The 27,078-nt window shown below is 41.5% G+C and overlaps 1 protein-coding gene across 1 annotated transcript in view; it reads right to left on the reverse strand.

Moving 5' to 3' along the window:
* Positions 1-645: 645 nt before the first annotated feature.
* Positions 646-27,078, reverse strand: part of LOC117268597 (inactive phospholipase C-like protein 2) — an 84,848-nt gene continuing 58,415 nt past the window's right edge. Inside the window, exons 3-6 of the mRNA XM_033645186.2 lie at positions 21,877-22,080; positions 18,790-18,865; positions 7,744-7,853; positions 646-2,567 (exon numbers count right to left, since the gene is read on the reverse strand). Of these exons, the coding sequence (XP_033501077.1) occupies positions 2,115-2,567; positions 7,744-7,853; positions 18,790-18,865; positions 21,877-22,080 (843 nt within the window). The 3' untranslated portion in view covers positions 646-2,114. The remainder of the gene's footprint in view (positions 2,568-7,743; positions 7,854-18,789; positions 18,866-21,876; positions 22,081-27,078) is intronic.

The following is a 27,078-nucleotide window of genomic DNA, read 5'->3' on the forward strand; positions in this document are numbered from 1 at the left end:
TAATGTGGTGACTTAAGATCCAGACATTCAGAATGTTTTAACTGGGAGCCAGATTATCCACAGAGGTCTCCTCCTCTCTAAAACAAACAGACCCAATGATTTAAACCAGTAAAAACACTGAATAAAGCAGTTTCATGTTAGAAATCTGGTTTTACGATACCATTTGGCTCGTCACAGAGGGGTGGCGGATGTGAAAATGCTAATGACTGTATCTAGAGCCAGTGTTTCATTTGTCCATTCTGGGCTACAGTAGAAGCATGGTGGTGCAACATGGCGTATGAAGACCTGCTCCCTATGTAGATACAGACGGCCAAGGTAATGAAAACATGACAATTCTTATTTTCAGGTGACTATACACTAAAGAAAATACACTTGTATTTTCTTTCATTTCTGCCAATATATACCCCTAAATACTACACAAAGGACCTATAAATACATTTTCCTGACAGTACTTATACACTCTTACTTATGTAACATATTCAATGCCGGTCTTTTACTAGTAACAGGGTATTTTTTACAGCATGGTATTAGTACCTTTACTTAAGTAAAGGATATGAATACTTCCTCCACCACTGCTCGTAAACTATACTTCCATGTATCCCCATTTCAACATCATTAAAAAGAAATGAACAAGAGGAGACAGGATAAACAATGAAGCCAGTTTTAATGGGCCACTTAAAGGAGCTCTTACAGAATCCACACTCACTTTGCAGTGAAACACATGTCAGGTTATTGTTTGACCCTTGTGTTGTGGCACTAACCAGTGATCCCTCCCTCCTGTCCCACATGCACTGGTTGTCCTGATCTGCACCACAGACCAACAGGTGTCAAATCACTGTATATGCAGAAGTAATGTTAAAAAAGAATCAGAATATCAATAGAATTAACAACAATTATTATAATATCAATCATTAATGTCTGTGTCTGCAAGAATTATTATAGCAATATAGTATATGTTCCCTTCATACATTTTACATACACTTTACATCTATATTCACTTTTGTGTTTTTATTGACAGCAGTACCATGTTCCTGTTGACCTCTAACAAGCAAGGTCAAATATTCCAGTTGTGATTGGCTGGTGAGCTTACGGACGTGGGCTAGCTCCACCCCGGGGACCAAAACACCGACTCACATACAGTAACATCACACACAGCCCCTGGGGAAGAGATGAGGAGACCCTGTGGGGAGAGTGCAGGAATTGCCGGAGAACTTAAATCCTGTGGAATGACACGGGAGATGCGTGGGGGCTTGACACCAGCAAAGGATGCAGGAAGAGCATCAGTGTGACTGAAAACATCAACAGCTGCAGTTTCTTTTCCTATTTTGGCTCTATGGCTTCCTGATTTGTGCTGAAATGGACATCTGTGAGTGACGCCTACAGAGCTCAGCCTAGTTGAGCTGCTCTACATCGTGCACTTAAAATGAAAATGGCATCCTCCTCATCAAAAGGAGTGAAGGTTTGCACTTATCTTTACGTCTAAGATGGAAGAGGAAGAGTGTGAATAAAAAAAAACAAAACCTCAAAGACATGCTGAGACGTCTCTGGAAATGAAAAGGCAAATTTGTGGCAGAAAACGCCAATGTGAGGTAAAGCCTGTACCCACAGAGCTAGAGTACATAATGGAGGGGCGTGTAATTAGCACTGCCCAAAGAGAGACATCTAACTGATCCATCTACTGAATGCATTCCTAGCGAAAACACACACCAGAAGTTTGTTACCAGCTGTTACCCTTTTGGCTTTTCACAAGAGAGAAGACAGAAGAGACCTAAACTTTCTGGCTCAGATGGAAGATTATCTTCCAAATCCACGGCAGAGAAAAGTAAACATCATCTTTCCAGTTTTCCATTCTGTTTAGAAATGTGTAATTAAAGTGTGAGGTCTCTCTATCTTTTCTCCTTCAGCCCTCTGGCCAAATCAAACCTCCTCTTTTAGACTTGTGTCTCACTCCTAACACGACGAGTCTTCCTCACCATCATCATCTCCTTAATTCTCTCGGCCACCTCCTCCATCTCCCTTTCGATACTGGCCTCCCACTTTTCCTCTACGCCCTTCTCCATCTCCTGCTCTCTGTCTCGCTTTGGGTAGGATTCTCTGTGGGCACAGGCTGCGGGTCAGCAGGATCCCGCGGGATCGCCACTGACCATCTCTTTCTCAGGGGTGGCATCCAGAGGTCCTGCTACCCTCTGCTGCTGGCTCTGGAACTGAAACTGGAGCTGTGGGAGGGGTGGGGGTTGGGTATAGGCAGGTGGTTTCGAAACAGTTTGAACCAGAGGAAGAGCTGGTAGCTGGGGATGTTGTTGGGGAAGGGGATGGAGGTAAGCCTGAGGTGCTGTTTGGGACTGGGGCTGAATTTGGGGCAGGTGCAGTGGTACAGGCTGTGGGTGGGCCTTGGCCTGAGGCTGTTGCTGCATCTGGACCTGCTGTGGCTGGTGGTGAGGATGGTGCTGGAGCTGTGGGGAAGCTGCTCCGTTCTTGCTGAGACCACAGGACTGAGCTGCACAGTGGATCTGACGCAGAGTGTCCAGTGCCTCACTCTTAGCGTGCTTCAGCAGGTCTGCCTGGCCCTGAGATTGAGACAGATAGAAGGAGATATACAGAAAGGCCGCTTTGTCAGCAACACACAATCATATCAGATTTAAAGGCAACAAAAATAGCAGGAAACCTTTTAAAAGTATCTGAGTTAGATAATATCATCTAACTCACTGGTTCCCAACCTGGGGTCGCCACCCCCACTTGGGTTCGCCAAAGTTTTCCAGGGGGTCACAAGGCCTTCTGGATTTTAAAGGGTGTAAGAAAACTTTAAAAAGAAGTAATAAATAAGTAGCTATTTTTAAAGTTTACATTATCATTGAAAATACAGATCTTAGAAAATCTCACAGAATAAGGGCACAGTGAAGACCTGAACACAATATTTACAAAGCTTAACTCTCTGCTAAACAGACTTGTCCTGCATTAAAAAAAGCACACAGTTTAAACAACCACAGAGCAAACAGAACAATGGCCAAGTGTCAGGGAGAAGAAAACACTGAATTTGTCAAAAAAAAAAAAAAAATTCATAAACAGACAAACAGCTATAAAAAGTTCCTTAAAATATCAGGAAAAATGTATCTTTGATGCAACATTCTGAGGAAATAATCTGGTCAAAATTAATTTAAATCACGCATTTTGCGAACTTCCTGCAGTTATTGTATTCACTGTTTGAGTTAATTGTACAGTTGTTCTGTACTGTTTATGTTCTGCAATAAATATAATATGAAATATCCATAAAATATGTCAGTTTACTCAACAACACAAAGGGGGTCCTTTAAGGAAAAGTTTGGAAACCAGTGATCTTGTTCTTTGTTACCTTTTTTTGGCCTGATGTCTTCTAAAAAAAGATTTTCATCTCAAAATTACCTTAACCTTGTTAAATAAAGATGAAATAAGGGGGTAAAATCAGGTAGAAGTGGTACAGCACAATTTCTTCTTAGTGCATTAACTTATATGATGCAGAAGGGGGCAGTATAAAGCCACTCAATGAAGGCCTTTGGGTGCATGCCAGCTCTTCATACTGCTCCTCTCAGCTGGTGAATAGTGCTGTCATATGGTGATAATGTTATACTACATTTCTGCTCTTTATTTGGGAGCACCCCAGAGACGAATCCCTGCCATATGTGGAGGAAGTGGTCAGGCCAGGCATCCTGCTTTACAGCACTGTCAAGTCAATCTGGGCCACTGCCATGGCTGCCTGCCACCTTAAGCTAGCTGTCTCTGCCATGTGGAAATGTGGTGGAGTCTTCTCCACAGGCGGTTATTTGTGTGTGAGAGGTGCTTATATTATTAGAACTGGCCAAACAAAAAAAGGAAATATCTGACCACATGCTTTTATAAACTCTCTCCACCTCTACAGTTTTAAAATCCTTCACTCTTACCCTCAGTCCTTGCAGCCTTGCTGCACACACCCCTCTCTTTCAGCCTGTCCGGTCTAACACTTTCTTTACTCCTCCAACATCTGTTCACAAGCAAGTTGAAAGCAGTTCTTATCTGTAAATCTGTACATTTTCCCTTCCTCCTACTGAACTTCACTCTGGACTCAGTCTGACCCACCTTGACAGCTCGTTAAGTTAACATCCCTATGAGGAGGCACAGGCTGACCCGTACTGCACAACACAAAAGTGCACTGTAAATGTTGAAAGGCAGGCGCAGCACACTCTGACATATTGCAAAATGAGTAAAGGTGCTGCCCTGCACACAATGCCCCAACGCTCTATTCCCAGGTGACGTTAATATGCTGCAAGTGGCCTTTTACCTGAGCCACTCCAGCACGCAAAACACAAGCATGAATAAGTCATATATCTGAAAAAGGAAAAAAAAAAACAGAAATTATGTAAGTCATGACTCACCAGGCATAAAATAAGACAGTGAGAAGACAGTTCTGTGCTGCAAGAACCAAATCACAACAGCTCTTGTGTTTGGGTAAATTCACCCCTACAGCTGGCCTAAAACTATCCACAGGGGGCTAAGCCCCAGCAAGGGCAGCCACCAAATCCCTCTACTATATCCTCATTAAATTTTCTCCTAATACCCCACTTGTTTACCAAAATCAGTCCACCCCTTTGATAGAAATCGGACAGTCAATAACCAGCCTTTACTGTGTGTTGTTTTGAGGTGGTAGACCTAGATAAAGAGTGGTATGTAACAGCAAAGCATGAGCAGGACCGAGAGCCATGCATCTCGACTTGAACCATTATTTATGGACTCAATAAATGCGTATTTGAATCATCATGTATATAGAACAAAATAAATCTGTGAGCTCAATGGTGAACAGTGCTGTACCAAGCATAATTAGCGTCTTAGGCAAGCTCCCCCTTGTGCACCCCCCCAACTTTTATATTTACTGTATTTATTATTAACAAGAAGAATATCTAAAAAGAAATCGACTCAATAAACAACTATTGTTCTTGTACTGTGCCCAGATGGCTTTTTGCCTTTTTATTTTCTCTTACTATAATGCTTTCCACATACACTCCACCATTCCCCTTATTTTTGAGGGGTGGGAGGCTGGGAGGAGCCTGAGGCGGTTATCTATGTTGCCTATAGTAAGATCCGTCACTGAGAGTAAAATAACATAAAATGTGTGCTGGCAGGACAAAAGGGAGCCAGCGTTATATTGGAAATCTAAGCTACTTTAGCAGAGGCGCGATTAGTTATGTAATGCAATGCCTAAAACAACAGTTAATTACAGTGGAAGCTGACAATGGTGAGTGATTTGGGAGACAACAAGAATCAACATGTTTTTGGAGCCTGTTATTCTTCTTAAAAAGCAACTACAATATGCTCGACATTTGCTTCAAAGCCTCCTTTTCTGTCTCTCTGGTTTTGCTTTTCTCTTGACAGCAAGGCACGATGAGTGACAGGGTGGTATCACCGGTAGAAATGGGGCAAATATCCACATTCACCATGACAGCTCTGATGTGACTGTAACTGTCAAAGTGAGGGCGAAGAGGGAGTTGGAAACAGGGAGAATACACAAGACTTTCTCCCTCACTCTTAGTTCCTCACAGCTTCCTCACCATCTACCAGCTAGCTCTTCCAGGCCTGCTGAGAATCTGAAGAGGATGACAGGTGAAATAACTGCGCATGGCTGCCAGCCTTGGCAAACATGCACCAGGCTCTCACCAAATGTTCAGTATGAGACACAGCTTTACAACCGAAGAATGGGAGGAAGAGGAGGAGGAGGAGGAGGAGGAGGAGGAGGAGGAGGAGGAGGAGTCATGTGCATGCCAAGATGCCTTCATGTAGAGACTGTGGCTCCTCGAAGAAATTAGAGGACTGGGGAAGGACGAAAGAGGGATCTGTGTGTTTGGACAGACAAGGCAGGGATGGGAGGAGTTCAGGGAGTGTGAGTGAGAAGGGATTATGTTTGGGTGCCCACCTGTTATGCTATTTAAGCACATGCATTTCGCAATTCCACAGAGTGCTATGAAGCTTAATTAAGATAAATCTGGCTGTTGCACATACAACTGCTGTATTAGTCCAAGAAACAAAGCAGGAACATTAATACTTCAAACATTTTTAGTGCTATAGCCATAACCTTCACCAGTTCTGAGACATCTAGTCAGTTAATCAATGAGTCAAAAATGTTGGGGAAACAAATTAACCATTTAGGTCTCTCTCTCCACAGCTAATCTCCTAAACTACAGGACCAATCAGCCTCATATTTTTGTGCACACTTATGACTATAGGCTCAAGGACCTCTCGTTGTTGTGATGATTCACAATTGTTGAAAAACCTGTTTTATTTTATTATTTATTATTTATTTTATACCGTCCCTGACTGCTGACTCTTCACTCTTCTTAAAGTTTTCTAGAAATCGGCTCGGCTAAAATCATCAAGCCTAACAGTCTGTTGAGGGCTACATGTTGGCCTTTGTCATGGCTTGAAAATGGACTTTCAAGTTTGGTCTGAATCTGAAGCAGAACATCTGCAGATTAACTCCATACCCAATATGTTATGATCCACTTAAGTTAGGCACATTACAAGATGAATTACTACCCGTTTTTGCTATCTTCACTAAGCTAGGGGGAACAATTCCACTGGGTGAAGCTGCACCGTGTTCGGCTGCCATAGCTGTGACCCAGTTATGTTCCGTCCACCGCATAGCACCAAACCACACTGGGAGCATTTCAGAGGCCAAGTGTCTTGCCTGCCCAGTTAGTAGACCTGCAGATTTGTTGATTTGGTCATTTCTCCTTTGATCTAATTATTGACTTTTTTGTTTCCAGCATCCTAAATTTGAGAATTTGCCGCTTTTAATATTCTTTTCTATAATTATAAATCAAATCTATTCAGACACTTAATAGGGGAAAACAAGCAATCTTAAGCTGTCACACTGATTTCTGGGAACTTCATTTTTCACTATTTTCTGCCATTTTATAGACGAACCTATTAATCAGCTCATTGACAAAGGATTGATAAAACTAATTGTTAGTTGCAGCCCTAATCGTTACTATCTAGGCAAACATGAAAAGGCAAAGAAGCATCAAACAATCACACATCTACCTAACCTGGCACTCAAGCAAAAAGCTCAGCCAAGGGAGCTTCTCCACTCAATACTAAATGATTTCAGGGTGATGAGTTGAGATAAAAATATCCTGGCTGCTCGGTCCTTACTTAGCAAAACAGGCCCACTGTGCAGAGCACAGTCTGAGCAGCATGTGGTGTTTATCAGTCCTGGTAGTACCACTAGTGTTCATAGAGGCAACGAGACAAGGGCATTAGGAAACCTTATCTCACCGTGTCATGGGGCAGGCATAGACAAGAAAGCATTTTGCTGAGCATCATCTTCAAGGCATGTCCAAGGGACCCAATGTACCCTTATGAGAAATAATAGCATGGCATGTGTGTGTCTACAAACAAGTATGAACAATCCTATCATGTCTCGTCAAGACAGTTACATGAGTAAATAAATAAAACAGTGTTCGGCATCAACATTAATTAATTAAGAGATTAAGGGATTAGAGGTGAGGCAAATACAATTAGCCCAGAGAGCTTTCTTAAGACACCATGTAGTTTAATCACAGCAACAGAATCTGGAATGCTTATTCAGCTGATTATAGTCTCCAAAATAATCTCACATGTTGACATCAATCAAAGGTATTAGCCAGTGCTTTACACAAGCTGGAGGTATGTTGTGAAATTATATGGGTTTTTGTTGTGCTGAAGGCCACATGCCAGCAGGTGTGATTCAGTCTATCTCACCTTGAGGACAGTGATGTTCCAGGCGTAGCTCTCCATGGCCTTTTGAAGTTTGCGGCCTTTCAGACCCTCCTTTGCTCCAATGCGATGCAGGTCCTCATGGAAGTCCAGACCTGGGCACAGAAAGACAGACGGACACATGACGTGTGAATTATAAATAGAACACACAATATTAGGTTTGGGTCAGTAAAGCCAAAAAAAGGAACGCAATGAAAAAATGACATATAAAAAAGTTATTGTCTGTCTTAGAGTATTGTATTTACATTCATCTGTGTGTCGTTTGCATGTTCTTCCCGTGTCAGCGTGCATTTTCTCCGGGTTCTCCGGCTTCCTCCCATAGCCCAAAAACATGCAGCTTAGGTTAATTGGTGACTTTAATGTGAATGTGAGAAAGAATGGTTGTCTGTCTCTATGTGTCAGCTCTGTGACTGTCTGGCGGCCTGTCCAGGGTGTACCCTGCCTCTCGCCCGATGTCAGCTGGAATATCCTCAAGCCCCCCCTCCACTCTGTACTATGATAAGCAGTTACAGATAATGAATGAATAAAAACTAAACTAAGCATAGAGACACAGAAGGACAATTACTTCACTTAATTAAAGAATTTGACTAATTTACTGTGGTCCTGTTGAGAGTTGTTGACAGCTGCTGTTGTATTTTGTGCTATGTATCAATGTATTATGTCTAGTTTTCAATTTCTTATCTGATACCTAACTGTATGTACTGTATGTATGCATGTGTGTGTATGTCTATGCGTGCGTTTAAATGAATAACCTGTTTATGATAGGGTTTTTGAAGTATCCCGTTTATGTCTTTGACCATGTAAACACCATATTCCATTTACGAGAAACCTAAATATGCTAGCTGAAGTACTATGAAAGAAACCAGGATGTATACGGGGAATATAAATAACCCAATTTCTGTCCTCATGTAAACACCATATCCAAATCTGACTATAACCAGGATAAGCTACAAAAACGGGTTATTCATGTCCATGTAATCGCATTCTATATCATTGGTTCTCAAACTGTGAGGGGGGGCTCCCCTGGGAGGACATAAAGCCACTGCAGGTGGAGCATGGATTACCTGGGCAAAAAATATGGAGTGAAACAAAGTTGAATATGATTTATTTAGAGATTTAAAAAAAACACTGTATATTCATGAAGGGGTGCATATGCATGTACACAAATAGGCTATGTGTATTTCTTGTTTCTTACTTACAGACCTATTGTACATTGTAGGGATGAGCCACAGCATGGTCGTATTTAAGAGCAGGAGTTAAACAGAGAGTGCATACCTCCTCTAGATATGTTCTTTTATAAGATACAAATGCCAAGACATCAAAATACCTTTTAAACTTACAGAGCATTTTTAGTAGGGAAGATAAAATTCCAAATATTTTAAATGATCCTTAATCCTTAAAAGGTTTAAAAGGCTCACTTTTTTCATTTTTGCATTGTGCAACACAAAGTCTGCAGAACAACAGACATCTAGCCAGCTCCTTATGCACACCTCAAAGGCCACAAAAGCAGTTCACCATACAATGTGCCACATTACTAATGGGTAAAAAGATTGAAGTAGTGCAACGCAGGCTAACCTTTAATTAGTCTATCAGTAGGGCCGGCTTAATTTAGCCCACGCAGACCATTACTAATCCTCTGGGCTTTAAGAACAAACTCCTCCTAAAGCTGTATGTCTCAGCCTGCTTGTCAGTCTGTCCCTGACAACTGACCTTCTGCTTTGATTCACTGCAAAGACACTGAAGGCACATAATACAAGATAATGCACAAAAGCCCATCATCAAAAATCATTAATTCTAGTCATCAGCTCTTTTCAGTCACAAGTATGATGTGTATGACAAGTGTTTTTACAAAACAAGCTCTGTTGAATAATATGTATGTAACAGACTTATATGATATTGAATAATACAATTGTTTGTTTAAATATTTAATGCTCTGCTTACAATTTGCATGATAAAAATATCTAGTCTTGTAGTTACATTGTCTCCCTCTACACAAATTTATGCATGCATCAGAGCTCAAAAGCACAAAAGCCTCCAAACGTGTGTGCACATGTACAAATACATGCATGGGCCTGCTCATCTGATTAAAAGCATCAAGGCAAGGTCAGTGTAGAGAACTATAGTTAAATATTTGAAGGTACCATGAATCCATGTTAACCCAAACGATCAAAAATACAGTATTTTAAGCCACAGCTCACTTTACTTACATCATCTGAGCCACCCCTGCTGTACGCTTCAACACAAATCTCAACCCAGTTGTCTTTGAACCACACCAAACATATGCAAATGTAACTCGGACAACTTGACATAATTGTGTTTGACACTTAAAACAAGAACAATTTTCCAAAATAATCTGCAGCACACTTAAAACAGATCAAGAGGTCAAGAAGCAAATGCAGAAAATATGATCTCTGGCCTTCAGTGCACATCAGACTCAACCCTTAAAAAGAAAGAGCCGGGACCCCTGTTGTCCTTTAATTTCCATATAATTGCTGATGTAGAGCCATTGCGGAATATCTCTCTCTGAGCCTGAAAGTTGTGTTAACAGGGTTTAGGGCTGATTTGATCTTGTAATCTGGTGTAGTTAATGGGCTGCTGCTGGTGCAGAGCTGAGCCAAGGCGATTGCAGGACTTGGGGAGAAAAGCAGACAGAGAGCTGAATAAGAGATGAAATTAGCTGGAGGCGGCTCGTTGCAATACAGCCTCTTCAAGCATTTAATTTCCCAATTATTAAGCATTTCCTTCCCCCAACAGTCACACAGTTGCTGTTCCTTACTGTCACTTAAACTAATAATAATAAACAAAATGTGGCCCCCTAGCACACTCTGATGAGACGGTATCTTATGTGATGCTGCTCTAGAGAAAGAGTAAGAGTGGGAGGGGGTGCTTAGACAGACGGGAAGACAGAGGGGACAACGTGTCTTTTCTGAGTAGACACACACATGCAGCCACAAAACCACATACACACCTCAGTAAAGGCTCACAGTCTCTGCATAGAGCAGTTTTTTTTTTGCCTTTGTAATGAGTACTGCAGTAGCACCTCTTATGCTCCACATACACATGCACATGCACAGAAAATGAGCTATATGCAGAGAGAGGGAGGGAGGGAGAGAGGAAGATAAGTAAATAAGTAAATAATAAAATCAAACAGAATATCCAAACAAGATCTGATGAAAAGAAATGATGAAAACAAAGATGGGAAAGGGGCTGAGGAGGAGATACACATAGCCAGATCAGTGTGTCATTAATTTATCAAGTCATACACACTGCAGAGCCCAGGCAGAGTATCATCATTGCAAACAGAGGATGGGATTTTCCAGCAGCTGATGTGCCTGGAAAACAATGACAGTACAAAGGCAGGGAAGATAAAGGAAGGGAAATGCCTTCATTCCTTGGATCCCCATAGTAATGGACTCCACATAGACTCAAACTACACCAACAAAGTTGGAGTGGTCAGTTACAGGAGAGAGTCATCAATAAATAAGCACAGTCAGGCTTGCAGAAAATGCAGCAGCTCCCTAACTTGTACAGTGAGCTTGCACCTGTTCAGGGCAGGCTGCAGGGCTATAGTCAAATGAGACACCTGAATGCCTCACAACTTGCAAAATGCAAAGAGTTGCATGTTGTATCAATAAATTAATTAAGCCCTGACTCCTCCCTAAGGTAGCAGGTGTTCTATCTAGCATCTATAACTCCAAGGGGTTTCTCAGCCTTTCAGAAATATATATCTAAAGGGATACTTTGCTGATTTTCAACCAACTTTGTATCATAACAATATAGGTAGTAAATTAACTATAGTAAACTTCCCTTCATATTACCAGCACCCAGCTCTCCCTGCTCATCTTCTAGCTCAAATCTGCTGGATAACCTCTTTTGCAACATCCAGTGGAATTTCGCTGGCTCTGCGGCTGTCGCTCAAACTACTTGTGCTTCTGCATTTTTGTATGCCTTCAAAGATACTCTATAATAACAGATAACACACTGCAAGCTGCAACAATGATATGTAATGGTATACACTTCTGGTCTCCTAAGCAGGCGCAGGCATCTCTCACCTGCATACCCCCACGCAAATTTGCAAATCCTGGGATAGGGAAGGAATGACCTGCCCTAAGCTCCCAATGACTGGCTGGTACTTGTTGCCTTTGTTGGGTAGAGTGGTTAGGTTTAAGCAAGTGGAATGGGATTGATTAGAGTTAGGGTAAGAATGTCAGGGAAAGCCAATCAGAGGCAGAATAAGGCAGAGTAAAGTGGACCACTCCTTTGCTATCCTAGGATTCACAAATTCGCCACCCCCACCTCATTTTGAATTGTTGTGAACATTGTGTGGATGCATGAAAGCAGATTAAAAACAACACAACACTATATACACAGCAAATTAATGTTTGTTCCTTATTTCGTGGCTCGTTTTTCAACTGCGATCTTAATAGTCTATCTGATATTAACCCAGTTATTGCCAGATCTTGCAAAAGTATGTTGCTAAAGAAGATATGTGGCTTGTGAAAAATAGATACAATATTTACTTCCTGGTCATGATGCATGCCATCACACAGATCATTGGTCATGATCCTGCTCCTGTTCACCTCTCCCAATGGATTGAATAGACTTGAAGACCTACTGCTAGTCTCCTGAAGGGGCGGGATACAGATAAAGGAAATTATTCTCAAGTGAGCAGTCTTGGTTTATCAATGGTCTCTGATGTCCACAACTACGGTCACAAAGAGTATAGAGGTGGATTGACAAAAAGAGCTACCCCTCTCTCTCAAACTCAGATGAAACTTATCAAACACTAAAACTAGGCATCGCCAGTCAAACACAAACCAAGATTCTGTTACTATATAGCCTTTTTATCACCTAAAATGTCTTTCGAAACATTGAAAATGAACCTGTATGGCTAAATCTGGCACATTTACGTGACTTAAGTGATCATGTTAATTAATGTGCACTGTCCCTTCTTAAATAAAATAAACATAAACATAAACATTTTAGGGCACTGTTTGGCTGTGATACGAGAATTTGTGAACAGGAAGTGGGTGCCACGTTTCCTGTATTGTAAAAACGGAGGCTGAAAATACTGAGAATAAACGCTAAAAGTAAGCAGTGTTGATCAAATATGAACCAAAATTCTGTTACTGTGTTTTCAAATAAACATTTTAGCTTACAGTTTATCTGTAATTCATGATAATTTGTCACCAGCCAGCTCCTGTACTGTTTCCTATATTGTTAAAATAAGCTGCATTCCGCCACCATTGTGCATTGTGGTAGTTGTAGGTTTTCTACTTCTTGAGAAAAAGCACATGCCACAGCCCTTTTACTCAGTCATGTAGCACTGATTTCTTAAGTATTTGTGTCTTTCTATTGCATAGACAGTCAAATTTTATAAAAAGACAATCTTTCCAGCAGTGAAATACATCTTTAAAATGTTCAGAAAAACTGTTGAGATACTTAGTGGTTAGCTAAAGCTGGTTAGAAGAGGAAGTGGGAGTTGTGCTCTCCATACACAAACAGATTAGATATGCATGCGGACACATAAGCCAGTGTACAGAGTACACGCACAGACACAAACACACAGTGGTAGCATCTGGAGGTGCCGGAGTGTGCATCCCAGCTGTCTATCTGGTCCCCCATTAGCGGTGTGTGTGATGGTGAGCCATCAATAGTGCCCATGGGGGAATCATCCAGCACCTCTCCATCCTCATCAACACGTCAGCTTCACTGCCCAAATTAAACTGATTAGCTGCAATAATGACTGGGCATAAACTGAACACAGGAAGGAAAGAGGATAGGGAGGAGGGATATAAGAGTCCCAGCAACCCAAAACTGTCCTGCATCATCATTTCTCATACCCTACACTGTGTGAGAGGTGAATCCGCCAACGTGCCACTCATTCCACGTTGCTTAAATTCAAAACGAAAGGTAATTTAGGAGGTAAGAGGTTAGCTCAGGTTGCTCATTTCAGATCACAGCTAGCGTGTCATTGTGATTATGGCTTTGTCACAACAGCGTTTTGCTGATGAGTAGAGCACACTTTTAATAGCTAGGGCAAACGTGTCAGGTCCAATCAAAGGCCTTAAATTGAGCTTAGATGCAGCATGCACGGACACGCATCCAACTCCATCCCATATTCTCTCTCCGATGCTGACAGCCTGTCCTCTAATAGCACCTTTTTACACTTCCCACACAGCCATTACACCAAAATTATACCTTTGGCTTCCGGATCGATCATAGGGACAAAACCTTCTATTCCATGCAAATCCACCATTTCGTTTTTCGTATCCCTCCACTCTCTGATTCTCTGTCTGTGTTCAGGCTGTTGCTATTGTCATCCTCAGTCTCTACATAATCATGTGGCTTATGAGATGGCTTCTGAAGGATGCATTCAGTGCCTGTCAGTCTATCAAAAGGGATGTTGTGCCAGCCATCACAAAGATGCAGCATTCTGTTGGGAAGTCATGGGTTCATCCCAGTGTCCTCTGCTCTCAAGAGGATAAAAAATGCTTAGAATGAACAAGACATGGGCTAAACAAGACAAAGATGACAGAAAGATGGAGAGCACATTTAGGATACAGGAGAATGGGTTGTTGTTGCATTTGCGTAGGGAGACAGGTGAGTCTGTGTGGCATTTCATTAGATCCACTGATTGTAAAATGAGATTGAAGTAGCTTAGCTCAACCCAACTCAACCTTTCTATTTGTCACATATTCAGCATGATGAAGGTCAAGTTCAAGCAGATTTTAGAGCAGTTTCCCACTGAACAATACAAGTTTCCTCAGCAGCTCAACAATTTTCAAGAATGACAAAAAACAATCAATCTAGTTCTTCTAATTGGGCTACCGTTAGCCAATGCATTTAATTTTCCATTTACACTAAAAACTACACTTTAACGAACAATGTATAATTTTCTGCCACTAGGGGTCTCTCAGTCAAAACAAATAACAAAAGATGGAGCAATGTTGTGATTGCAAAACAAACAGACCCAGTGATTTAAATTATTAGAAACACTTGGCAGGGGGTGGAGCTGAGCTGCCGCTAATGTTTGCTTGGCTTGTTTCTTTGATAATTTAAGGTCCAGACGTCTGATGACTAAAATCCATCATTCAATTAAAACATAGCCTATAATTAACTCAAATTACCACCTCATGGTTGTATGCTTCTGTGATCCAGTCAGATTCCAGTTTACATCCATGTCTGTCAGACTCATATGTAACCATGACAACTGACAATGCTTCAAATATGGATGCTGCTGAAAAGAAGCTACATATTCTAACAAGTTGATGCTTTAAACACATCTTCAGCCTGGCAGCACAGAAGATCTGTACCATGAGCACAGTTTCAAGATGGACACCCATGATTAGTATCACCAATTCAGTATAGTACCAGATGTCGCCCCTTCTGTTCCTCAGTTATCGTGCTGAATAATGGCCAGACAATGTGTTTGTAGAACATTATGATGTCACAGTTAGTTAACCTTTGACCTTTTGGGTATAAATGGTCATCACTTCATCATTTCATCCTGTTACACGTTTGTGTGAAATTTTGTCATAATTAGTGTAAGAATTTTTTTTAGTTATGGTCTTTCTTTGACCACCAAAATCTAATCAGTGCATCCCTGGTCCAAGTGGACATTTGTGCCATTTGAAGAAATTTCTCTCAAAGGGTTCTTGGGGTTTCATGTTCATGAAAATTGGACAGACATGGTAAAGTGACCTTGACCCTTGACCACCAAAATCTAATCAGTACATTCTTGAGTCCAAGTGGTAATTCGGTAAAGGCATTCTTGAAACGTCACATTCATGAGAACGGGACGGAGGGACCACCCGAAAACATAATGCCTCTGGCCATGTCTATCGCCGTCATGTAGGCATAAAAATGACCAACATCTAAAGAGCGTATTGTATAAGTTTGGTTTAAAACTGGATAAAAAGTCAATTTATGACCCTGACGCATACTCAAAGGGGATATGACGCCTCTGACAGGCGACAGTGACCAAATGACTGTATCCTTGATTAAAATGACAGATTTCTGTGGGTTTGAACATTAGAAATGACTGGGATAATGTAAGTGCGCAACTTATACAAATATATGAGTCTAGTTGTTTTTCGACATTTCATCATAGACAAGATACATATTTTAAAAGTTGATGGACTGCATGTTTGCGAGCAAAAGCAGCAGCTGATATATAGACAACAGGGATCTGATGAGACAAGAAGCAGATGGAGGGAACAAAGAGCACTCTAAGTGGAGGAGCGGGACAGAGGTGTCTGATTTAATATGAGAAAGTAATTACTTTATTAACGCGGGGGATCTAAAATTAGCAGATCTAAAAATGTTGACTTACGGAGGAAGCATGAGGAATAGTAATTTCCCGATTAAGCATTTTTCATATCTTGAAATGCTTATAATTGATATTCAAGAACTGCATGCACAGATACATTTTTGCTTCTGTAATCATAAATGCACAACAGCTTTTACTTTCTGCTTGCATGTGTTGATGGAGACAGAGCTGTTAAACACTAGCAACAAGAAAGGAAAGATTATAACAATTTTGAGAAGAAAAAATTGTACATGTTTTGTATTCTGACAAAACTTTATATTCCCTCAGGCCAAGGTTAAATTATATTAAATGTTTGGAATTGTTATTTCCCAACTTTGATTTGAGGCAATAGATTACATTATGTAGCCCTTTTACACATAAAAAGTTGAGTAATTGGATTTTGGTAAATAGTGCTGGGGCATCTGTTCCTCTGGCAGCCTGTTTGAAAACAGCACTATGCTATTTGTACAATACGTTTTTCCTTTTTTTTCAGCCTCACATATCACAGTCAAAACTACATTAGCTACAACAAATGTCCAGAAGCATGAATGAACAGAAATGGCAGTTATGTACGTTTGAGAATGGCAGTTTGGATTAGGCGTGTGTGTTAGTGCTGGGGGCAGGGGAGTGGGAGTGGGTGATAGGGAAAGTGCTATGTTTGGCATGCAGCTGAGGCCCCTCAGGGCTGTCGCTCCAACCCTCTGCCTCATTGTATCATTCTTACATAATGCTGCACTTATGTAAAAAAACATTGTAACTCTAAAATTTAGGAATTACCACGTTTTCACCTAAATTGGATTGTAAGCATTACATGATCTTTGAGAAAATGGTTCAACCCCTGGGCTTTACAGGCCCTTTCAAAATTAATTACTTTGAACAAGCATACTTGCCAGCCACAAAACAAGACGGATTTTGTGACTGTAACTCCTGGAAATTTGACATTTTGGAAGAATAAGGTTTCACCAGACAGCAGCAGTAAGCTGAGCATCAGCCTCCGGTATCCAGCTACTGACATTGCTGTGAGTGTGGCTGTGGCTGTGTGGGGTTTAAGCTCTGCTTAACTCTGCAGTCATCGCCTTTGAAGATGCTTCCAGCTCTAGGCTGGGGAACCTTGGAGCCAGGGGACAGCTCTGTGATTGAAGCCCCGGCGTTCAACCTACATCCCTGGGTAATTGCACAGCACGAATATCAGCTTGGCTTGTTGTGACGGGGTGAGTGAAGCATATGCCTGCCTCTGTGTGACACCAGGGAGTAATGCTGGGCATAGCGGGCTTAAATTGGCTTATCGGCCTCAGGATATTGGTTTGGCATGTGCCAGTGAGTGAGTGAGCATTCCCTGTCTACTCTAGGGGTTTATCATACACAACAACACACAAACACATAGCATTCCATGTATACACCAGCTAGTAAGCTCTTTAATAGGTCTGGAACGGTAGCAAGGTAGTAATTTAATATGTATTCTTGTATGAATTTTTTTTGGGAGGCATATTTAGCATATTCAAATATGCTCAAAATGTTTTCCCCGACTTATTGATCAAAAATAATGAACTAGAACTACCGCATCGCCATTGTATGCCTCCACAGACCAGTCAAGTTGCAGATAGACAGATCGACAACACAGAAACGTGATGCCATATCCCCCCCAGACTTCATGGCTACGGCTTTGACCTGCAGGTTTCACATTTGTTTCAGTCATGTCTTTGGTTGCCTACAGAGAGGATGTGAGGTATAAACATTCGAGATGAAGAAGTCAGTATTTGAGGAGCTCTTCAGCGGAACCACTGCTCTGTAGCAGAGAAGCGAAGCAAAGCAAATGAGGAACAATTAGTGGTGCTGAATGTAAAAGAGGCTGGAGAAGGCAAGCCACAGGATTTTTTGATTTAAAGCCATCTCTCTCCTAATGATCATGGGATGGTCAATTTTATCCTCACCCCTTAAAAGGCTGAGCCTCTTACATCGAGCACCCTTCCTAAAAACGCAGCACTGGCGAAACTCTTTTTTAATTCAATCCTTTTCTCTCTGTTTTGCTGTCCCTCCCCCTCTCACTCCACACTCTCACACACACCTTTTCATTTCTCTCTTCCTCTCAAAGGATGTTTATGCTCTCTGTCCTCTCTCTCCAGTAGCCCTTTGTTTGTGTGGCTGGCTGATTGTTTTCACCTGCCCACTGAAATGATAACTACTCGGTGCTGACTCACTGATGATGGCCTGTTCTATTGACAGCAGCTACTGCTGTCGATGTTGATGGAGATGCTGTAGCGGTGGACACACTACACTCATTCTATTAGGCAGGAGGACACGACACATAATAGGTTTGGAAGCTGCAGATGTGCGTTCTTACAGTACATGATTCAACTAGACCCAAAGGCAGAGCAACTGAAAACATTCATCTCCTCAAATGAATTTCCGTTGCTTTGTGTCTTATGATCTTATCTCTCATAATACAATTAAAGAAAATATGGCAGTCAGGTAATTTGATTTGTGTCTGATACAGTCATTGTCCTTACAGTAGTAAATCTACCTTATAAGGCTTTGTTTCATGGTGCTACTGCTTAAATTTCATAAAATGAGAAGGAATCATTACAAGGTCATTTAAAAAAACAAAACAAATATCAGCTTGGAAAGCTCATCTAGTTGTGATCAACATGATCGTAGAAAATGTAGAGGACAAATGGGGATGTTGTAGCAGAGAACTCTGCTCATCCCAAGATGCAGCGTACCTGCCCGTTGTGCTTGTGTGAGCTTGGAGTAGACGACATCAGCTGACTCAATCAGTGTTCTGCTGGTTTGGATCATCTGGAGGACAAAAAAGACATGTAATTAATTTGCATCACATCTCAACACTATACCAGGAGGACACCTGAAAAGCTTTGAGCAGAGGCCTGGACAAACACAGCGGACCTTCATGGTATAGTATATACTGTAAATACAAAGCAAAGAGAAATAGCAAGAGGGAAACACTTCATATGCTTCATATTGAGTGGTGCCTATCTTCCTAGATTTGATCCTGTCAACAGCCAGGGTTTATTTTGAAGTATTTGGGCTGTTAGCTGCTATGTTTACAGGCACACTAACAATTCAGTCTTAACCCAATTAACTCAACGCAGCTGTCATGTAAATGTCTTCATCTGATTACTTTAATTTTAATTGGGGTAAGATCATAATCAGAGCAAGCAAATTCTTTCCAATTAATTGGGCGTGTAAACAACATAGTTAAGATTTCTTTGGCCTTGTGTGCAAGTACAAAGGAAGGCTAGATAAATTCACAATAAATTCACAAATTCAAGATAATGCGGCATGACTAACGTCATTTTGTGGGTGAAGTATTCCTCTAATAGACTATAAAAATCTGTACTTAAACTTAACTAGGATATTTTGGCTTCATTTTTGTACAGCGGGAGGTGGAGAGTGAAGTGGAGACATGTTATCCATCTATACAGTCTACACAGTGATTATTTATTTGAGCTGCGTCATTAGAGTTGATTAGTCCATAAAAAGTAAAGTCCATTGAGAGATACCAGAGAACCAGAGTCAGGATCCTTATATGTTCTAATATATGGTTGATTCTGACTCTGAATATCTGAATCACACATGTATCGGTACCACAAGGAATCCAATAGTGGCAGAGATGCAACTTTCTGTTTTCACCTCTACTTTCGCATCTGACAAACACCATCTGACAATTCTGTGTAGTTTGAGCCCTAAACATCATCCCACAGGCTGAGAAGGAGCAGCTGGACCAGCCCTGCAGCACTGAGGAGGAAGCTAATGAAGTTTCACACTCCTTGTTAGCAGGGAGACAGGAAGTAGACTCTCATACTGTGTGCATGTGTATGCCTGTTCTTGTTTTGCTGTCATTATGAGAACTGGTTTAAGTTTTGTAAAGTGAGCTCATTTGGGCAGTGCTTTCATTAAAGTACCTTCATTAAAAAATATGCAGAATCTTTGATGTCTTATACATTAAGTATCCAATAAACCTACACTTACAAGAATTTGTATGCACAGGTGATAGTGAAAGTAAGAGTCAAGCAAGCAAGAGTCTTGAATGCAACATGTCTAGAAGCTGCACTGCATTCTGGTCTTGAAAGTAACACCCCTTCCTCTACTGTAGTGGATTTCTTCCTGTGTGACTGTTAGTGAGTGAGTGCTGGTGCACGAAACTGTGAGTCAACAAAGAAGCTCTGAATCTCACTAAACTGACATTAGTGTCTGATCAAGACAATTCTGCTGCACTGTACATACATCAACACAAAGTTGCATTGTCCACATTTGGCCAATTATCCATAAAAATAAAACACTAACAAAATGAATGTTCATACACAATGACTGCTTTATGTTCAAGACACTTGGATTCATTTTTTCTGAATGGTTGAGGAACGCATGTAGACAATAGTGTCAACGAAGAAACATATCTGTGTGCATTATGTGTATAAATGTGCAGAAACATATGTGTGTACATGAGCCTGACTTCTGGAAACAGAGTCCAGTGTGCTGACGCTTTGTTCAGTTCAGGGTTACAAGACAAGCTGGCTGCAGCCCACATGGGGGTAACTGAGGACATGCACTGCACACTGATATCCTACAGTAAATGGCTGGTTGTTGGCAGCCGTGAAGTCACATGCATTTACACACATGCACACACATACACTGGGTCCTCTGTTCTTGAGCGAGGAGTGTGCCAACTGCCAGCTAATGAGCCCTAAGCCTCAGGACAAGACCATATGTTGATACATGCACATGGTTTTATTAACTCCTTAGACTATAACTGACAAAAACTGCTGACCACTGATATAGTTAAATATATAGGAATATTTGTATGTGCTGGGCAATTAAGAGGTCAGGAAAAGTGAATGCATGTTCTGATCTTTAAAAGTTTATAGATTCTGGGTCTGCTCTTCTGCCTGTCCCCAAAAAGTTTTTTTGTGGAATGGAGCGTGAGAGTTACTCCGACAGCACAAAACCTGCCGCCTGGTGGGAGGTCTCATAAAAGCCCAAGCAGATTCTATTTGGAGCCTCTCACTGCGTCGCTCCTGATGTCATCTCACTCCTGTAGGTGTCGGTAGCAGGAGCGCTGACGACCCGAGCAGCGTGGATACGACATCCTTGTTCCTAGCTTGTGACCCACTTGCCCAGCTCCCACCAAGCCTTGCAGGAGGGGAGGCAGAGGGGAGAGGAAGCAGCGGGTGATAACTAATTACAGACAGAGTCCTCCAAGCCCCTTTTCGGCTGTGCCAATGTCAAGTGGTGAAAAATGCAGTGTTCGTGTAAAAGAGGAGGCAGGATGTAGAAGGACATGTGAAATTATACAATAAGTGGCTGCAGCTTGACAATCTGACTGGTCAAATAGGTAGTTTCAGCCATGTTTAGAAGCCTTGTAAAACAGACCCAGCTGTGTGCGTGCTTGAATCAAATGATAAGCAAACAAGTATTCAGGAAGGAAGGAAGCTAATCTCCTCTTTGTGCTTTTCTGTTTTCTTTTTGTAAGAGCAGCACCTATAAAGATCTGTACGAAGCAGGAAGTGCATACTGTTATCAGACTTAAATGCCTGCTGAGATATTATGATATTACACACCATAATCCAAGTGTTATTGTCTCACATGAACACTGTATAAGATGCATATCAGCGTGTATGTAGGCAAGAGTACTGAATTTGTACGTCAATACTGATTTTTAAAATGATTTCTTTTGTTCAGGAGATTGCTCATATGTGTAATACCACATTTAGTCTTTAACAATAGCAGTATAAAAACTTTTGTTTCCTACATGCTGGTAAATACACTCCTTAATGTGCATGCGGGTTAGTTACCATGTCATAGGCGTTGAGCACTTTGCGCAGTAGCTCAGGCACCGGACCCTGAGCTTCCATGGTGGGGTAAGTCTCGCTCAAGTCCACTGTTACCCTCAGTGACCGCTCGCTGTTCATCAGCCAAGTTGACACAGTCAGGATACATTGCTTCATGTTGGCCGCCGGGGTCAGGCCACACAACTCTTTGAAGGACACCATGGCATTCTGGGAAAGAAAACACCAACAGTAAAGGAAAGCAATTCAGGTATGAACATATAAAAAAGGCACAAATAAAAATAGTCAATGCTGTATGGAGCATTTGTGCATATTTTGTTTTTACTTTAAGGTCTAGTGTGGAGTATTTAGTAGGCTAATTAATAGATAAACATTAAGTTGCTCTGGGAAGCAGCATTAACTAGGATTAAGTGTTCAATAAATTCAATGTATAAATACACATAAATATTCTCTATTCTCTGCACCTCTTAGCTATAACTACAGTACCAAAGTTACCAAAGCGACTGATGCCGGCCTTACACCAAACAACTTTTGTAAGGTGGTCATAAAACTCCAAGCTGTCTCAACTCTTTTTTCTCATATTGACATTTTGAGAAAATTAAATGTTTAATATTGCCATAAGTTTTTAGACTTGGCTCATGCAAATAATGAATTTCAATGAACATGGTCAGCAACCAATAGGTGCATTCTCTCCAGCACCAAACAGAAAGCATCAAACTGGGTAGATAGTAAACATGGAGGGAACTCTGGGGAGGTGCAAGAGTGTGAAGAAGTCTGGGTTCTCTTGTACGGTGGGAAAGGAGGAGAAACTGATGGACTGGTGGAGTGAACAAGAGTGTTTAATTTGGTGTGTATGTGATCCACCAAACCGGCATTTATTTCAGTAAGAAATCTTGATTTTTAAAATAGTTTGCTTCTCATTACAACAGTCTCCCCCCACTAAACTAAGCACACCAAAGGGGGCTGGCAGCGAATTGAGGTGACAAAGTCAAAAATGTAAAGTTTGTACACAAATACAGTTCATTGTTATAGATTATATTGATGTTGAATTGACAAGAACACCGTCGACGTGTGATGTAAGTCGTGACCCTGCAAGATCCTCAGTCTTTGCACGAGCTTAATGTCTGTGACATTACACCACATTGTCTTAAGACGTGAGAGTTTGTCAGACTTTAGACTTTGAAAAGTCTTTTCAAGGTCTTTTCTTCTATGATAGGCAATGGCATATGGCAAATATCTGCAGAGTTATTGTGCTTGGCAAATGAAATGCTTGTGGTCCTAATGGAATGGCAAATATTGCTACCACTTTTTGCATATGACCTTGAGTGAGAAGATTTAATAAGAGGGATTGTGATACTCCCCTCAGACCAGAAACGAGATAAGATAGTGGCGAGTGTTTGTCTTGTTGACGGCTTGGTGATCGGTTTCCCATAACGTCAGTCTGCTCATTCAACAGCCAACAGAGTTTTCGGAGGCAAACCTCTGACCACAGCCTGAGGGTACATTCAGCCCCTAACCCCTCTCTTTCTTAATTTCTCCTTCTCTTTTCTCGCCTTTTCCTGCACATATCTGTGTATTTATCTTTCTTCTCTCACTGCCAATATCCATCTTACAACAAACATCTTACATCAAAAATTAAGTAATCACCAAAGCATTCTTCTTCTGATGTTCTTGTTTCTACATGGACAATTTTAGCTATCTGCTGCTAGATAAATAAAGAATTCCATCTCAACATGTCCTGTTTATTTAATCTAGTACCGATAGCAAATCTTATTTTTCATCTGGCGCAGCTGCAACTCAGTTAGTAGAGCGGGTCTGCAATCAATCACAAAGTTAGTGACTCGAACCATGAGCTCCTCCTTTCCACATGTTTGAGTGTCCTTGAGCAAGACACTGAACCCCAAATTGCTCCCAAAATGTGTCAAATGCATCTACAAAATTAATGAAATGTAGTGTCATCACAGAGAGTGAAAAAAGGACGGTGGGCTGATTTCACTTGTTTTCAGTCAAACCTGTAAGAAGAATTTGTTTTTTTTTATACACCTACATTTCACAAAAGCCTCATTTGGCAGGTTTTGATGGAGATTTGGAAACAGAGCAAAGAACAGAGTGTGTTTTTTAATTTACCATCCAGTCCGATTTCTACACAGCCACTATTAATGCTTTTTATCAAGTAGGGTAGCATGATATGAGGGAAAATGTGCAATATATGATAATGATGTTAAACATTGCAATAACAATATTGTTTGCGATAAATAAACACGTTAAATTGCACTCAGGTCTGCCTTTCTGCTGCTTTCAGAAAGAAAGAACAAATTGCTTGTTGAGTTAAAATTGAAAAGAATTTATTTCCAACATTCTTTTCTTGATCAAATTGAACATTGAGCTGAACACAAAAGGCACCAATAAGAAAGAATGATAGTTAACACTTTTAAAGTGCAATTTTCTACCGATTCTCTCTACCAAATTAAAAATCCCTGAGTGCAACATTGCAGTTTTTTGCAATATGTTTATTGCATAAGTGGACATCACTATTACAGCCCAACTCAGAATTGTGTCAGTCCAAATGGATTTGGATGTTCAATATGAATATTGGCCTATTTGTTCCTTTTTTCCATATAGAGTTTGAGAGTTTGAACAGGGTTCAACAGGACACTCAGAGTGATGTTCATGTAATATAGCAAACAAGCAAAGTTAGCTCTCAGTGCGTACTAACTGTGCTAACGATGAATCGTAAATGTTTGGGTTTTTTTTTTTTTCATTTTAATGACATTAGATATCCATCAAAAGCCAGAGACAATATAATTTTCCGGCCAGAAGATAGCGTTATCTTGGAATCTGACTGGGCAAAGCTTCTCTTTCCCTAGGCAGCTACCTCCATCTCACTCAGTGTCTGGGCCTGCAGCAGCCTGTACTGGAGAGCAGCTTGAAAGCAAAGAGTGATCACTCAGCTAAATCTGGGGACAAGAAAGTCCCCAGAAGTACACTGCACACTGACTCACACAAAAAACAAACAACAGAACAAAAAACGACGCTCAACTCGAATAATCTCAATCAACTGAGGGGTCTCCGCCTGATGATTTACATTTATAACTTTAAGGGGGGTAGATTTGTGTGGTTTTTCCCCCGATTTGAGGATTTCTTTTAAGTACACAACTCTTACAACAGAGCAGATTCAGTGTTTGTGAGCAGCCAGCCTGCTCTCCAGTCCACCAAAGCCAGAGTTTCTTCACGTCTGGATTCAAAGGTTTTGCAGCCCCAGCAACTGAGCAACTGCCTCTCAAGGCGTTTCATTCCTCTGCCAGCATGGGAATTTAAGTGGCCAAACCAGGCCCACAGTTTTTAGCACAGCACCCTGTCAGTTTTTTTTTTTTTTTTTTGGTTAAAAGACAGCCAAAAAAGAGGAGAGCGTGACAGAGTGAGGTGAGAGAAAAGTGAGGGACAGTGAAGGAAGAGAGCGAAAAAGAGCAGTCGAGGCTGAGTCTGCAAAGAGACATGAAGAGGGAGGGCAATTGGAAACACAAGGCAGGTAACAGAGCGTGAAAGAGAAAAAAAGTGCCAGTGTTGGTACTTGGGAATCCATCCACATACTCGGCACTCTGCAGTGTGGGAACCAGCTGTCTCCCTGGGCCAGCCCTCCAGGCCCACAGAAAATTCCACCCCACCACCCGCCTTCCCCAAAGGATGTGCTGTCACTGCGTGGCCCGACCTTCCTCTAGACAGAGAGGGTGGCCAGGGGATGCAGTCGGCATCTGTATGCTAAGCCTCAACCACAGTTAACACCTCCCGGGGCCATTGAGCACAGCCACAAGAGGAAACACAATGGTGGAAGCGGGGCAGCTCTGGGGCTCTGGATTAAAACCCGGTGTGTGTGTGTGTGTGTGTGTGTGTGTGTGTGTGTGTGTGTGTGAACTATGAGCATGTGTGATTGCACGTGTTTACGTCTCAGTGTGGTCTGAGCTGAACTTATTAGCATTCATTATGCTTTATGTAATTCCACTTATGTGTGTGTAGGGGACCACATGCGTCAATGTTTTTCCGATAATTGTTGTGCTATAAAAGCCATACCGTTTCCAAGCCATGGTGTTAAAAAACACCAATGAGATGCTTGTGTTTTTAATTACCCCTTCCCCCCTCTTTACTCCCCGTCCAACATTCCCCAAATGAACGTCTGGGTCTGGTTACAACACTGCTTTTGTTTCTGTCTGCTCCCCTCTCTCCGCTTCAATCTCTCTCATCTTCTCTCTGGCTCGCAGCATTGAGTGGTGGTGAATGTGCCGATGATGGCACACGTACACACACATACACATACACATACACACACACACACACACACACACACACACACACTTTTCATCGAATAAAAAAGAAACTCAAGGCTGGCAGCTCTCCTCCACCTCCATCAACACTTAAGTTCATGGGCAGCAGCACTCCGGAAAGGACTTCATTCAAGTCTCCAACAGAAAAAATAATTGATTTGCTGCCTAGATCCACATATAAAACATGGCAACCTATCATATCTGCCCACTGGTCAACGTTCACTGATCTCTTCATCATCTTTTTAACAGTCAAACACACTTGTCTTCCTGTCATTATTCAAATCAGACCACCTGGCAGCTTCACTGTTTGAGCATAAAAGGAGTCCTAAAGGAACTTAGTGAAATGAAATAACACTTTTGACGGCGACATCTGACTTGTGTGCACTACTGTCATGGCTAAAGTTGTATGCCATGATATCTGGTAATTTTGTGAGTACGAAAGGTATTTCTTTCACACGTTAATCTTGGCTTTAAGTCAGGGGTGGCAAAGCTTCCAGAGCCAGCCTGGTTGTTGCCTTGTGGGTTGTTGGCCACAGGCCTTGCTTCTGCCCTCCAGCTCTCTCCAGATTAAAGGCACCAGGCTCCACACAGCTGGCCTCTACAAAGCTCTCACAATGGTCTATTTTTTTACATTTAAAAGGCAAAAGCCTTATTCTTCATTTATCCTCTTTAAAGCATCCCTCTCAACTTCACCTCTTTCATTTATTTCATCAACTTTTATCTCTTCATTTCAAAAAGAAAAATTTACATTTCAATCCCGAGGATGTTGTGGTTAGGGGAGCGGCCGTGGTGCCAGTGTTGTTTGATCAGGTTAAAAGGCACCAATTCACATCCAATCATGTGCTCCCATGTTTTTGTCAGCCTATAGATTCACTTACAAAGCCACAGA

Source organism: Epinephelus lanceolatus, chromosome 18, assembly GCF_041903045.1.
Source record: "Epinephelus lanceolatus isolate andai-2023 chromosome 18, ASM4190304v1, whole genome shotgun sequence".
NCBI classification, from domain to species: domain Eukaryota; kingdom Metazoa; phylum Chordata; class Actinopteri; order Perciformes; family Serranidae; genus Epinephelus; species Epinephelus lanceolatus.